General features: G+C 36.5%; 1 protein-coding gene across 1 annotated transcript in view; it reads right to left on the bottom strand.

Annotated features, from left to right (window-relative positions):
- ADGRG6 (adhesion G protein-coupled receptor G6) overlaps positions 1-14,895 on the bottom strand; it is a 142,802-nt gene that overhangs the window by 31,272 nt on the left and 96,635 nt on the right. Inside the window, exons 10-18 of the mRNA XM_032160483.2 lie at positions 14,723-14,865; positions 11,877-11,988; positions 10,114-10,178; positions 9,346-9,556; positions 8,199-8,370; positions 6,339-6,479; positions 3,894-4,013; positions 2,245-2,290; positions 751-857 (exon numbers count right to left, since the gene is read on the bottom strand). Coding sequence (XP_032016374.1) covers positions 751-857; positions 2,245-2,290; positions 3,894-4,013; positions 6,339-6,479; positions 8,199-8,370; positions 9,346-9,556; positions 10,114-10,178; positions 11,877-11,988; positions 14,723-14,865 — 1,117 coding nt within the window. The remainder of the gene's footprint in view (positions 1-750; positions 858-2,244; positions 2,291-3,893; positions 4,014-6,338; positions 6,480-8,198; positions 8,371-9,345; positions 9,557-10,113; positions 10,179-11,876; positions 11,989-14,722; positions 14,866-14,895) is intronic.

The following is a 14,895-nucleotide window of genomic DNA, read 5'->3' as shown; positions in this document are numbered from 1 at the left end:
ATGGATGAGTTCAAAGTCGCTGGATGTGTGGTGCGTCTTAAAATTTGGTGGGATAAGAAAAACACACTGATGCAATCTAATTTTGTTTAAAACTGTTTGGCAAGCTGGCTAATAAGATAAAACAGGGGCATGGAAGAAGGAAGGAAAGAATGATATAGAGGCCTAAGAGTGACAGAAACATCATAACCATCATCTCTCTTGCAGCTCTGAAGTCTCCATTCTAACCCTAGTCACTAGTCTGTCCTAACAAACGGCAACCTCTAGGAGGGAGATCACTCGGTGCAGTACCAGGTACAAATTAACGTTCAAATATATTGAGTGAGTGACAACGTAAGGAAAAATTTTTTGATCACACTATTCATAATTCCCTTCCATGTTAGTAACACCCAACATTTCTTCTTTAACTTTCTCTCCCTCCACCCACTTGTCTCCCTGTCCATCTCTTTGACTCTGTTTCTCTCTTAATTAAAAAGTTTCATGAGGATTTTCTTGTTTCTGGGATTATTTATCATCACTATTAATGATACAGGAAAAAAAAGGGAGAAAGTTCTTTTCCATAATTACTTTTACATATTTTTAATATGTGATCTTTGCTAATTAGATTCTTTATTAAGAATTAAGATTCATGGTACAGATGAAAACTATCAGGAAATAATTCCCAAAATACATAATCTAAAAATACATACAAAAAAGGAGTATGCCATCCAAAGTTATAGCATGTCAAAATGAGCTTAGAAATTCCCCCCTTACCATCAGAACTCCAAAATGTGTGAAGTGGTTACACAGGCAGACTGTCTCACTTGCATCTGAATCTCTGTGTGCAACACATCCTGACGTGTTCCATCCTCCAAAACTTTCTGTTGAAGGAATCAACAAACAGTGTGAAAACAGCAAGTCAGTGTCTTCTCTATAATGGATAAGACCTTCTACAGAGAAATTTGCCTCAGTCTCTTCTGCCATGCAGAGTTTATCTGTAAAATGGATACCATTATGAAAGCTTTCAATCCTTAGAATAATTTGGATTCCTAGAATCATCAAATGTTAGCTCTGGGTGGGCAGTTAGAGGTGATCTAATCAGTGGGTTCAAACTCAAGAGTTCCACAAATGTTTGATTCAAGTTTAATTTTTAACATATTTTAAAATGAACTTCCATAAAAAGAATACTCCTTTTCAAATACATTACATATTAATGAACCAATGATTTTTTTCTGAGGGTTAATCTACATTTTCGTGAAGACATAAGAACAAAGAAGGTTTGCTTTCTTATAATGTGCCATTTACGTATACAAAAATCATGAATGGTGGTAACTGATTGTAAATGGCTTGAACCCACCTTATTTGACTTTCATGGTATAAAATGGAATATGAGCAATGCATATTGTCAATGTATTGAATCCATTTATTTAAATAATATTTTAATATATAAAGTGATAATTTTAACTATGTAAATAAGTAAAGATCTTCTCAAAATTATCCAACTAAACGCCTCCACCAAAAAACACCTGTCTTGCTGTGACAAGGACTATCAAAAAAAGAAGTTTTTGCCCTTTTCAGGCTATTTTCATCAGCAAAGCAGCCTGCATTGATACCAGAATGAATCTGGCCACAATAATCCTCACAAGGGGACAAACAGAAGAAGCTTCTTTATTTGTACTTCCTTTCAAAGAGATTTAACACCTTATGCCTATTGATTGATTCATCCCTTAATTTTGCCTTCCTTTCTTGATTATCAAATCTAATTCTGCAGGCTGTTCATCTCTTTCAAGTAATACATGTCCATTATAACAATTTCTATATTTACATTCCTTCAGTCAGCTTCTCACCTTCCTCATAACTGGAGGTCTGGAAGCTGGATTTTAAATTGTCTGCCTTACACATATCAAATAATCTCCTCAAATGTGTCTTAGAAGAATGAGATTAAGTGCAAGTCTACTTTCATCAAAAGTAGCAATAAAATTGTATGCTATATTTTACAAATAACTGATGTCAAACAGGTTGTTCAACTGAAAAAATGAAAGAAAACACAGTGAAGTCTGCCTATTTCTTCTTGCAATGACTAAAAAGTTACAGAAATTAGAACTGACTTCCCAAGCTACCTAAACTAACTTTGCAGCTCATTTGCCATTTACACTTACATTGTGACTCACTCTGGTTTGGGGTGGAATTAAAGGAAATGGGGGTGTCTAACAATGTTTAAAATTCAGTTGTTATCTATATTAAGACAACCAATATTTTAAAACTTACTGTTTTTGTTCAGATCCCAGAAGGCACAGATGGGATGATGCACTTCCTATATTAACATAAGAATAAACATGTGAAATTGTGTTTAAAATGCCATGATTTAAATATGGCAAAAGAATAAAAACACAAAGGGTTTCACAAAGAAATAGATTAGTATTAACATGCCAATTCAACCTGAAAATGTCAGGCAATTTAGGGGGATCTTCTTCTCTCCCATTGAGACTTCAAGCGAAAATCAACTCTAACCTCATAAGGAATCATACTACCTACTCATTTATCTGTAGGTTACTACAAATGTCCCATCATTAAGTATATTGATTCTACTCTCATTCTTAGCATTTAAAAAAGCTCTTGACACTACAATTTCACATCATCTTCAAAATTCTCCTTTAGGTCTGGGTATTTACATAGACAAATTGAAAACAAGGACTCGATGACATATCTGTAGACTCATGCTCACAGTAGCATTATTCACAAGAGCCAAAAAGTGGAAGCAACCCAAGCGTCTATTGATGGAGGAATAGACAAACAAAATCTGGCATATACATACAATGAAATACTCTTCAGCCTTAAAAAGGAAGTCAATTCTGACAGATGCTACAACACGGATAAACCTTGAAGACACTGTGCTATGAAACAAGCCAGTCACAAAGGACAAATACTGTATGTTTCCACTTATATGAGGTACTTAGAGTACTGAAATTAATAGACAGAAAGTAGGATGGTGGTTGCCAGGTGCTATTGAAAGGAGAGAACAGGGAATGGGTATTTAATGGGAGGAGAGTTTCAACTGGGGAGATGGATAGTGGTGATGGCTGCATAATAATGTGAACATACTTGATGCGATTGAACTGTACAGTTAAAAATGATTGATGATACATTTATATTATGTATGTTCCACAATTTTTAAAAATCTTCCTTTATGAATGAAGGGCCTGAAACAAAGGAGGCCAAAGTGTTGAACACGGAAGTCTAAGATGGTTCGTGGCAAAGGAGGCTAGATCTTAGGTGACTTGGCTTTCAATCCTCAGCACACTCGTTTCCAGCCTGCCTTCCTGCCTATCTAATAAATGGCAGAATCATGATGAGTGCCCTTTAGAAAAGTGAGAAAAACCTGTTCTTGGGCCATCTGGGACAATAAGAACTTCCATCTAATTTTATCAAACAAACAGATGACATGGGTAATGAAGCAACAAGAAAAGCAACATTTGCAAAGACTAAACCACGCTAACCTCTCAAAAAATAAGTCCACCCTCCCCTGTTTCTTTGTTGGCTTTCCCAGTTGCAGTTATCTTTGCAAATATACACAGAAAAATAAAGAAACAACCAAAACCTCTACTGGCAGAATTGTGCAACTACATCTGCATCTAATTTATTTGAGGCAATACATGTTGTATCTGAAAAATAGAAGCCCTTCTCTTCACTTCCCTTCTCTTTCTGATTATTGAGTCCTACATAAGACTAACCTCTCTAGCTGCTTCAATGTACTGTGACTTTAAAGCACTACCTGACCAGTTGTTCTCTTTTTATGGAAAACTGGGCCCTACTCCATAAAAAAGGGTCAGTTACTTTTTAGCATGTAGAAAAAAAGGCCCCATTAGTATCTTAAATAGTCCACCTCTGTCCAAATGCTATTGGGAGCGTTTTCTTACCTGAGTTCTTGTATGTTTGATTTTTATTTGAACAGGATCCTTCAGATTCTGGATAGTAATGTTTCCAATACTGCACGCCATCACATAACTCACTAAGGTTTTTCTCTGGGGTCCTACATCCTTTTAAAGAAAAAAAAAATCGCGTGTATCAGTCAGAAGTACACACTTTTATTTTACTTTGGTGCTCCAAAATAAGCAAACTGTCAGCAATTTTTACACTTAAGATCTTCAGTTCTAGAACATCCTGTTTATCACATCAAGTTGCTGGCTTTCCTGAAGGCGGTTTGCTATTTCCCTTATTATAATAAATACATTGAGGGAATGTTGGGAGCCAATATTGTAAGACTGAGTTCATAAAACTACATTCTTGATTGTGGTGAGTGATGTCAGCCAGTTAACATCTGAAACAATGCAGACTCATAAATAATATAAACTCATAAAAAGCTGTGAAACAATTAGATCATTTCCCTACTCTAGAAAATAGATGTTGTTTTCTTTCAGAGAAGTATGAAGAAAATATGGTGTGAAAAATAAAAAGCAAGACATCTTTCACATCCATGCCAACAGCCTGACATGTTTACTAACTTATACCTAAAAGTAATACTGGATTCAAGTCCCATCCAGGACTTCTACCTTCTTCTCTGATTGTATACTTGCCAGCATCTGTGGATTTCACTTAAACAATAAGGCTGTCAGGAAATCAAATCTGTCCCATAAAATGGTTTGGACCAATAAGCATTCTATTCTGCAAGTTCATCTCTATTTTTTTCTTTCCCTTATATTTCTTGTCAAATCTCCTGAATTTCTCTTTATATTATAGCTTACAAATCAGTTGTTTTGGAATAATCACAGGATAAATTCCAAATAAAACTCAGAATCCAGAATATAGCTTTTTGTTAATTTTGTGTGGTGGTCATCATTAAACTCAGCTATTAGCTGGTGATACCCAGCCTTTCAGTAAAACACAAAAAAACACCATTAACATTGTACCTTGCCCTCTATGATAGGGGAGCACCATAGAACCTTTAAAGTTTTTTCATCCTCCTGTAAATTAACTTTAGAAACTGAACATATGCTTCCTTTTTTTTTTTTTTTTTAAAGAGAAAGGTCTCACTATGTTGGCTTGATTGGTCTTGAACTCTTGGTCTCAAGCAATCCTCCCTCCTCAGCCTCCCAAAGTGCTAGGATTACAGGCACGAGCCACTGCGCCTGGCCAGATATGCTTCCTAATAACAACTTTGGTAGAGAAATACCAAAGGAGAAGGAAACAATGATGTGGAGAAGACTCAAAACAATGACAGATGCTTGCAAATCTAAGAGTGCAGGGCTAAACCTTCCCCCTGCACTGGACCCCCTTTCTGTACCATTCACATTTTGTGGCACCTACATACATACATGTTTTGCTGCATTTTTATATTGGTTTTAAGGTAACATTGTCATACACTTCAAATTACCATAATTTTTTAAACTGCAGTTGTACATGTTTATAGCTATTAAATCTTTCAGGATAAATTACACGTTTTATACAAAATACATAAATTGCATTCATATAAATCACCAAATTTGTATACAGCTGGTTCCTAAAACATTTGTTGATAAAATTTTTAAATTTTGGAATTAACTACTGTCAAGGATTCCATGGTATTATTTTTCCTTGACTATATCTCTACTTGGCTGTTCCTTTACACATGACATATAAAGGCAGATCTATTAGAAACAATTCTCTGGCCTTGAGACTTGCTATTTTCTCTTATATAAGTCACATTGTTCAATATGCAATGATATCTTGAATTTAATAGATAAGTTTTATTTTTTAAAAAGGGCTCAGCAAACCTGCTCTCAATTAGGTTGTACTTGTAAGGGCAAACAGAGGTCACCAGTGTTTGCTGGCAGTGGGCCTTCTAGAATCTAGAAATGATGCCAATAAAAATGATAATATGTGCTTAGCACAATGCCATCCTACTCTGCGGATGTGTAAAGACCAAAGGTCACTTGAAATACTAATGGGAAAACTGATTAAAGCCAAGAATGCTGCTCATTATGTAAACAGTGCTTACTGCTAAATTAAAGGAAAAAAAAAAAACCCTTTCCTTTGGTGCGCAATTTCTTTAACTCTAAAGGCCTAAATGATTGGAGAGTATAAAATATTTAATAAAAGTAATAATAAATGGTCATGTCTTCACTAATTAAATTTCTAATTTTTTAATGCAAGCCTTAGCCTAATACTTGAATTATTTTAAAAATTGAAGTGCATACAACTTGTTAATTAGCATATTATCTGAAATGAAATAAACAATTATACTAAAAATTTTCATTTTTGAAAACGCAGTGAATTTTTCTAAACTTTCTGATATATTTCAAAGGAATCTAAAGTTTTGGTTTTTTCCTCTGAGCAAAGAAACTTCATTTTCAATTAAAAAATAATAATTTAATGAATGTACTTACCTGGAAAAGTCCAGTTTTGTTGAAGAAAGTAAACTGTGCTCTTCTAACTAATACAGAATCTTCTTGACTTAAATTCTCAAGTAAGTTTGGAGGCAAAATTACAGACGCCAGTGGATCCACTTGTCCACTCTCAAAATCCATCTGTCACACACACACAGATATATTGGTCAAGTAATCATAATTAAATGGTAATAACTTTATTCCACATGCATAGTTAGGCGAGTGAACAATTGCAAGTTTAAATTATCCAGTACCAGGACTTCCCTTTGTATCTACAGTAGTCACTGCAACTCCTGGATAAACCCCTACAGACAGAGCTGTAGATCTCATTTGGGTTTTACATGTGTGTCAAAGGAGAAAATGCATTGATTTTAACTAAGACATAGGAAGAAATCTATAAATCAGTCAACATTTTCAAGTATAAAAATTAGATTTACCAGCAGCAGATTTTGAGATTTTCTCAAAACACGTAGTGAAAGATAATAACTATGGGAGGAAGGGGCAAGGGAGAGAGAAAGAGAAAGAGACTGAAGTTAACTCGTTGATTTCAGACTGCATTAAAATTTTATGAACACTCTCAGATAGCATTTTTCCTGAAACCATAGCTCAAGGCTAAAGAATGCTTTCTTGCAAATTGTCTTGGAATGAGACTGAGGTTGACTGAGTTTTACTCTTAAAATGTGAAAGAGAATTACCCAAAAGAGCCCCTAGTCTAATGGAGAAAAAAGGTCTTGCCTGTATCCTGATTTCAGGCTTTTTATATTTTCAGTTTGTTCTATCTCCACAGTTAAAAGATATATTGTGCTTCACATACTATACTCTCCCAGGTCAAGGGCAATGCTTCATTCATTTTGTTTGCTCTGGTGGCTAATAGTGCCTGGCATGTAGTAGGAACTTGAAAACTCTTTGCTTATGTGTCGCTTGAACATGCTGAAAAGGTTCTCCATTAATCCAGCCCCAGCTTATGTGTCCAGCCGTACTGTCACCTGCTATCCCAGACTTCTACATCACGGGTTCTCAAAGTATGATCCTTAGACCAGCAATGTCTAAGGAACTTGCTAAAAGTGCAAATTTGGTGGGCCTACCCAGGACCTACTAAATCAGAAACTCCTGGAGTAGGTCCCAGAAATCTGTTTTAACAAGTCCTCCAGTCCTCCAGAAGATTATTATTTTTTTCCTTTTTCTATTGAGACAGAGTCTTGCTCTGTCGCCCAGGCTGGAGGGAAGTGGCATTATTCCGGCTCACTGCAACCTCTGCCTCCCAGGTTCAAGCGATTCTCGTGCCTCAGCCTCCCGAATAGCTGGGATTATAGGCCTGCACCACCATGCCTGGCTAAGTTTTTTTTTGTATTTTTAGTAGAAACAGGGTTTACCATGTTGGCCAGCCTGGTCTCGAACTCCTGACCTCAAGTGATCCACCCACCTCGGCCTCCCAAAGTGCTGGGATTACAGGCTTAAGAGACCACGCCCAGCCTCCTCCAGAAAATTCTAATGTTCAGTTTGAGAACCACTGGCAAAGAGAATGCACCATGCTTCTTTTCACCTTGGGGCCCTTAAAGCTCTTTCCTCTAACTGAACTGATGCTCACCCCAAAGTATGGTGGCCCCTACTCATGCTTAGCTCCAGTAACCCCTCTTGTAGAAGGTAAGCTGACCACCCCTGTCACCCAGATTATGAAAGTATACCCACTCTGAGCTCCCACAATACTTTATGGCTACTGCTCTGGTTAAATTTAGCCAACATTCAGACCTTGCCACTTCATAGGCCAAGACCTCTTGGAAGCAGCAACTGCTAAGTGATCAGCAAGTTTCTATATGTCTAAGTAATTAATTAAAATGAAAGAAACCACTGGCTCATTACCTGGAAATACGATTCATTATTGCTTGGAAGACCAATGCTAAAATTTGAAATTCCATTTGTCCCTGGTAACAGGGATGATACGCCGAGAGCCAAGTTCCGAGTTGCAATATTCACATGTGATGTGCTATTTAGGTCTATCTTGAAGGCCAATTCATCAATTGTTTTTAAAGCTCTAAAGTAATGACAAAAAATACCACTATTAAGTAATACGATATTTTAGATTCTGAAACATACATGTTTTGCTGCATGGCAAAATACAAACAAAATAAAATTGTGTTTAGATTTTCTGATCTTAACATGAACACCCATAAAATTACCCCAATCCACAGTGATATCTGTTAAAACACGGAATCACAGGGATGGATAAATCCTCAAGAGAAATTTCTGCTTTAAAGAAAATTAACAATTAAATCATCCTGAACAAATACTGTTTTTCATTTATTTTAGCCTCTCTTTTCTCACATGAAAAAGCATCCTCCCTACCTTACGGCTTATCAAGAATCAAAGGAAATAATGCGATAAAAGTGTTTTGTGAACTGCAAGACGCTATAAAAATGTTTATATTGTTATTATGTAGATTGTTAGAAAATACATTTTTAACAAATATAAAGTTTTCTTCAGAGAAATGTAGAAGGGAAGGAAATAGAAAAACGTTAAATATTTTAATATTAATACATTAAATGAAGCAATTAAATACAAATTGAATCACATAAATACAGGTACATTTTCATCTGCCCCAGTATGTTCATTTCAGAAGTCCAACAATCATGTGGCTGTGGCTGTCAGTGGCATAGTTTACAGTATAGTGGACTTACAATGATCAGTTATGCATAACTCTACTGGTCAACTAAATTAAGAATTTTAGAATTTTTAAACTAAATTTAGAATTTTCAAATAAAAAATGAAAGACTGCTTATGCTTTCTAGGGCTATGTATATTGTAAATTGTATTTCTCAAAAAAAAAAAAAAACCACACAGAACTTTTAAGTTCACGCTGTGAATGACCTTGCTTCACTATTAACGACTATCAATACATCTTGCAGAGATCTGAATTCTGAAATCTGGGCACGAAGTATTCAGATAGGTGAGAAATCATGTAACATCATTATCCAATAAAATTTACTCTCCAGGAAAAAAAAATACTTACTCAGAAGAAGACTCAAGCAAGTCACTGTCTGAACTGCTTAAGATATTAGAAAATATATTCATTAGAGTTGAGCCAAGTGTTATGTCAATGTTTTCTTCTTTATTCACAATTCTTTTGACCTGTTCCACAATGTTGGTAATATTGGCTGAGGTTAAGTTCTGCCCATCAGCAGTTAAATTTAAAATCTGGTTAGCAACTTCATTTGCTTCTTCTAAAACAAAGGCAGAAGAAAACAACACTAAGTTTTACCTGCATATTTTGAGCATTTCCAGGAATCCAAAGTAGAGTGTAATATTTCACTTTACATTTGAAGCAAGAAAGTGAGATTTTCCTGTGTATACCTCATCCCCATATTCACAAGGCAATAATACTTCTTTCTATGCAGAGACTAACTTCTCTCTTTAGTAAGGTACAAATAACTTGGAGGGATGAATGAACACACAAAGTTCTAAGAGAAACATTTCCAGAATCCTTGAATAAGTGTATATTTGCTATTTAAAATTAATGCAAACTACAAAACATTGATACAAATATCAATTTACATATTAGTTTTGTCTTCTCTAGATTTTCCTTACTATTTTTAATCCCCTACAGAACAGAAAGTTAAAATGAGAGTAAAAAGTATTTTGTGTCTTAAGTGAAACATTTGCCTTTTAATATGAAAATAGTATCACATAGCGGAAGAATATTCCCGAAGACAATGAAAATCATGAAGCATGAAGTCATGTCATTTTGTCCTTGAGAAATAAAGGAAAATTGCTCACTTACTTGAACAGTTGGAGATATCAACAGGTCCCCAGTAGGTTACCAATGGGTTGGTAGCATTGTAAGAACTGTGAAACAAAATAGATATTTTAAATATTTGATATAACTGATACTATTTTGTACTGCTTAAAGGGATTTTTACATGATGTATACATTTATTACAATATGATCAACGGACAAGCTTCCCTTTAAGACACTGAGCTTCTTACTCTTTCCATTTTGATTCTGTTTATCTCTGTACCTGTTTATATGTCTATGTTCTATCTCTCTAGCCTATTTCTGTTTATCACCCTATCTATACAATGTTCCCAAATTCTCTCCATTTCTCCACCTCATTCTTCTCACCCTTCCTTATTCTCTCCTCTCTCACCCCAGTTTGTTTCTCCATTTGCACTATTTCCTTCTACAAGTTTTCTTTTCCTGTTTTTCTATAAATGATATTAGAACTGAAAAAATTAGTTAATAACTTTTGGGATTTGCCTTGATTTCTAGGTAAGTTTCCTTTGAAAATAAAACTGTAATGCATTGAAATAAATTTCATGCTAAACCCGGCGCAGTGGCTCACGCCTGTAATCCCAGCACTTTGGGAGGCCGAGGCGGGCGGATCACGAGGTCAGGAGATCGAGACCATCCTGGCTAACACAGTGAAACCCCGTCTCTACTAAAAATACAAAAAATTAGCCAGGCGAGATGGCGGGCGCCTGTAGTCCCAGCTACTCGGGAGGCTGAGGCAGGAGAATGGCGTGAACCCCGGGGGGCGGAGCCTGCAGTGAGCCGAGATTGCGCCACTGCACTCCAGCCTGGGCGACAGCGAGACTCTGCCTCAAAAAAAAAAAAAAAAAAAAAAAAAAAAATTCTTATGGGAAAAAAATCAGTAGCATGCATCTTGGAAACAAAATACCAGCAGTATCCTAACCTAGGATACATTGGCCAAGTACTGCTTTAGAACTTTACAGGTAAAATCTGATTTTGAGTTCACATAACTCTGCAAAGCAGATTATAATCCACATCTTATAGAAGACTAAATGGAATTTGATAAATCAATGAATTTTCCAAGTTCTCACAGCCAGGAAGAGATGGAGCCACATTCCAAACTCAAGTCCATACATCTCTACAGTCCCCTTCTTTGCTCCCTACAAAGTGTCAAACCCAGCAGTATTTACAGTATGCAAAGTATTTACGCTTAGGCAGTTTCCATTTCGGAATTTCCCCCAAGAAAACTCTAATTGGGAGCGAGGTGGGTAGAGAAATGGATTTGACTTGCTAGTCCATGAATCCCTGCAATTATCTTGTCTCTGAGGTTTCTGTTAAACATTTAGAGAAAATCTACACCCTGACAGTTTCCATCAGCAGACTATCCCAATCTGGATCTTGTCTTCATTTCCTCTTTGCCTCCTCTCCCCATTCCAACAATAATCAGTCAAAATAGTTAAAAAGTTTCGGAATTCCAGATGCATGTTCCAAGGCTAGGCTAGGTTTATCTACATACAAGGTACTTTGCTCTGGTGCTACCCGCTGGCTGCTAAATTCTTCAGTTTTTCTGTGAGAGGACTTGATTAGCATGTGGCTGGGAGGAAAACACTGCCTTTCTGAGTCATCCACTTATGTTATCTTTATTCCCCAGGAGTGAATGATACAGGCATACACAGAGATTCCTGCCCTTCTTTGCAATCAATATAATGCCTGAGAACTACCGTGCTGCACGTATAACCCTGGGAAGGCTGATAACGTGGAGCTTTGCTGGCAAGAGTCAGTGAAAATATTACCATATCCGTGAAGCAGAAAAGCCAGGCTTGTCTGGACAAGGAAGAACATATTCAGAAGGTTGGATAGATGGCCAGTAGTAGCCTTTGGGTTCCTCCACGGCAAGACAATGACCTACATGAACATAAGAACCAGCATGAGAAATATTCACCTATTTTTTAAAGTTAGAGATTAGAGATGCAGGATGAAAGCAAAATGACAGTGCTGGTAATTAGGTATTTCTTTAATGTAATACCAAAATATGAGTGTTTATCTTCAGAATTTGTAAAAAAAAAAAAAAATTAGAAGTTAGAAAAAACATTAACATTTAATGCACTTCAAATCCAAAAATCATTACATTGGACAAAACCATTAAGTAAAAAACACAGTTATGTAAGTATAAACATGAAACATAATTATCATTCTAATCATTAGCAGACGCTAGTTTTATTCAAAGAAATAAACCCTACAGAGAAGGAAAACAATCCTGAAAAATTCAAAATGTAATTTGATTTTTTTCAAAGGAGAAAGCCTAGAAATGATGCCTTGATAGTGTCATCTTTGAGTTGTGTGGCTATTTTACAGAAAACGTTCCAGCTGCTCTGATAGCCTCTCCTGCCTGGAAGCTAACTAAGGGGGCCACAGGAAGTCACCTGCAAACCAACAAACTCTCAGACTTATTTATCGCCAAATCATCTGACTTTTTGTTTGACAACTCTCTAAGTAAGCCTCATGACATCAATGATTCAGATTCTATATTTTAAAGGATATCAAAGTAACAGCAATACATCAACAACAACAATAAACTCTTGTATTTCAGTAGTGAGCATTAGCGAGTTATATCAGTTTTCTGGAAACAAGTACTGTTATTACCAACTGAAAATTCAATAACTTTCCCATGTATACTGTGAACTTTAAAACTTTAGGTTTTAGCCTTTTATTTTTCCATTGGTAGAAGTGCTTATCCACAGATTCACTTGCAGAAAAACAATAGAATGGATAATTTAAATTAAATGGTATAAATTAAATGTCTAGGTATATGGAAAGAGTGGTGCTGGGCTTTCCCAGCCTATGAGGACAGAGCCAGTGCTGGTCCTCCTAGAGTTCTCCAGTCATAGATAAACTACCATTTGCCAGACTCCTTCTTTGTGAAGACTCCTATACGTGAAAGGGTAGCAGCTTGCATTCTCCCTCCCTCCAAAAAGCCCCAGTTGTTAAGAAGTATTTTCCCATAGAGACTCAGAAATGGTTTATTACCATGATTAGTATGATTATTTGCATTCATCCATCTCTATGAGTTCTTTGTAACTGTGTACATCCACCCAATAGAGATGGGTGGCTCCTCACAGAAGTGGAGATGCCTGCCTCTTTACTACACTGTGATTCTGGCCTTGGTCGCAATCGCCCTCTTCAAAGCTGAGGAACACTTGCCTCCCTCAATTCAACCTCCTGAGTGTAGAGAAGGCAAAGGGTCAAAGTTTTCTTTTCTTTTGATCTCTACTAATGTACCTAATCACAGTATAACTGTAACACAGAATAACATTAAAACAATTGTTTTTTGTTATCCATATTTGTGAACATTTGATTTCCTAAAATATTCTCATGCAGACTCATTCATTCGTCTATTCAACAAGTGTTCCAGTTCCAGGGAATGTGCTGGGTTCTGGGAATATGTGGGAAGTTAAGAGTTAAAGAAAAAAGAAAATATGATCTTAAGTCAGAGATTATTGTTTACAGAATACACACACACACACACACACATATGAACATAAATATATCTAGTCTTCTAAGTACTATGGTCTTCTGATGCATATGATGCTCTAGGCATCTGGATAGCATGAAGTAGATGCTCAAAGGCAGTGACGTCTATACTTGATTTCAGAAAAGCTTCCAAAGAAGAGATGACTTAGGAGCTGTCTTTAAAAATACATAGGTGATAATGAGGTTGATGGTGGGAGTGGAGAAGAACAGTGTGCAAAGATATAGAAAGGGCATGTAAAGGAAAGAGCACAGCCTCTTTGTGGAAGTACAAGCCATGCCATATGTGTGGCTAGAGCTTAGGATGTGAACGATCTCCAGGAGAGACTTGATTTTAGGTCCAACAGAACCCCTACATTCATGACCTAGTCCTGTGAAGACAGTGGTATCACTAATAGAGACAGGGAACATGAGAGAAGGAGACGTTTTCTGTTTGTTTTTTTGAGATAGGGTCTCATTCTGTTGCCCAGGCTGGAGTGCAGTGGCATGAACATGGCTCACTGCAGCCTTGACCTCCCAAGCTCAAGTAATCCTCCTACCTCAGCCCCGCCTAGTAACTGAGATTACAGGTGCGCAGCACAACACCCAACTAATTTCTTCATCTTTCGTAGGGACAGTCTCCCTATGTAGCCCAGGCTAGTCTCAAATTCCTGGGCTCAAGTTATTCTCCCACCTTGGCCTCCCAAAGTGCTGGGATTACAGGCATGAGCCACCATGCCCAGCAGGAGATGTTTTAAAACAGGAAATCTCCTTCTATAAGATTTATCTCATTAGAGTTCCCACATCCACATCTACACACTCTTTTTATTCCTAAAGTTGACAACAATGATGATCAAGATTATTCTGGCATTTTGTTCATATTGTTAGTATTTTCAAAATATGTTCCTAAAGTAAAATATAAACTTTCATCTACCTCCTTCATTCCCTTGGATTCACAGATACTGAGCTGATTTTTTTTCTGCTATGTCACTCATTTGTTACTGAACTTCATCATCAGAAAAAAAAACTTACATAAACAAATAGCACATAAAGAAAATTTCTGTTGTTGTTTCAAGTAAACCTGAATATACAATTGTATAAAATGCATATTATAAAAAAATCAGTCACTTACTCAGTTGTCTCACATTCACTGTATGTAGCCTCAAGCCTTCATCCAAGGACTCATTATTTTTTAGGAGCTTCTGCTGAATGATTTTTCCTTCTAAATTAGTATTGTTGGTAGCATTGTAAACTAGAAGGGCCCAAAGCACCAACCTAGGGAAACATTTTGGATAGAACTGTTGT

Source organism: Hylobates moloch, unplaced genomic scaffold (assembly GCF_009828535.3).
Source record: "Hylobates moloch isolate HMO894 unplaced genomic scaffold, HMol_V3 SCAFFOLD_2, whole genome shotgun sequence".
In the NCBI taxonomy this organism is placed as follows: domain Eukaryota; kingdom Metazoa; phylum Chordata; class Mammalia; order Primates; family Hylobatidae; genus Hylobates; species Hylobates moloch.
The sequence above is the reverse complement of the archived record's forward strand: the minus strand, read 5'-3'. Positions and strand labels throughout refer to the sequence as shown.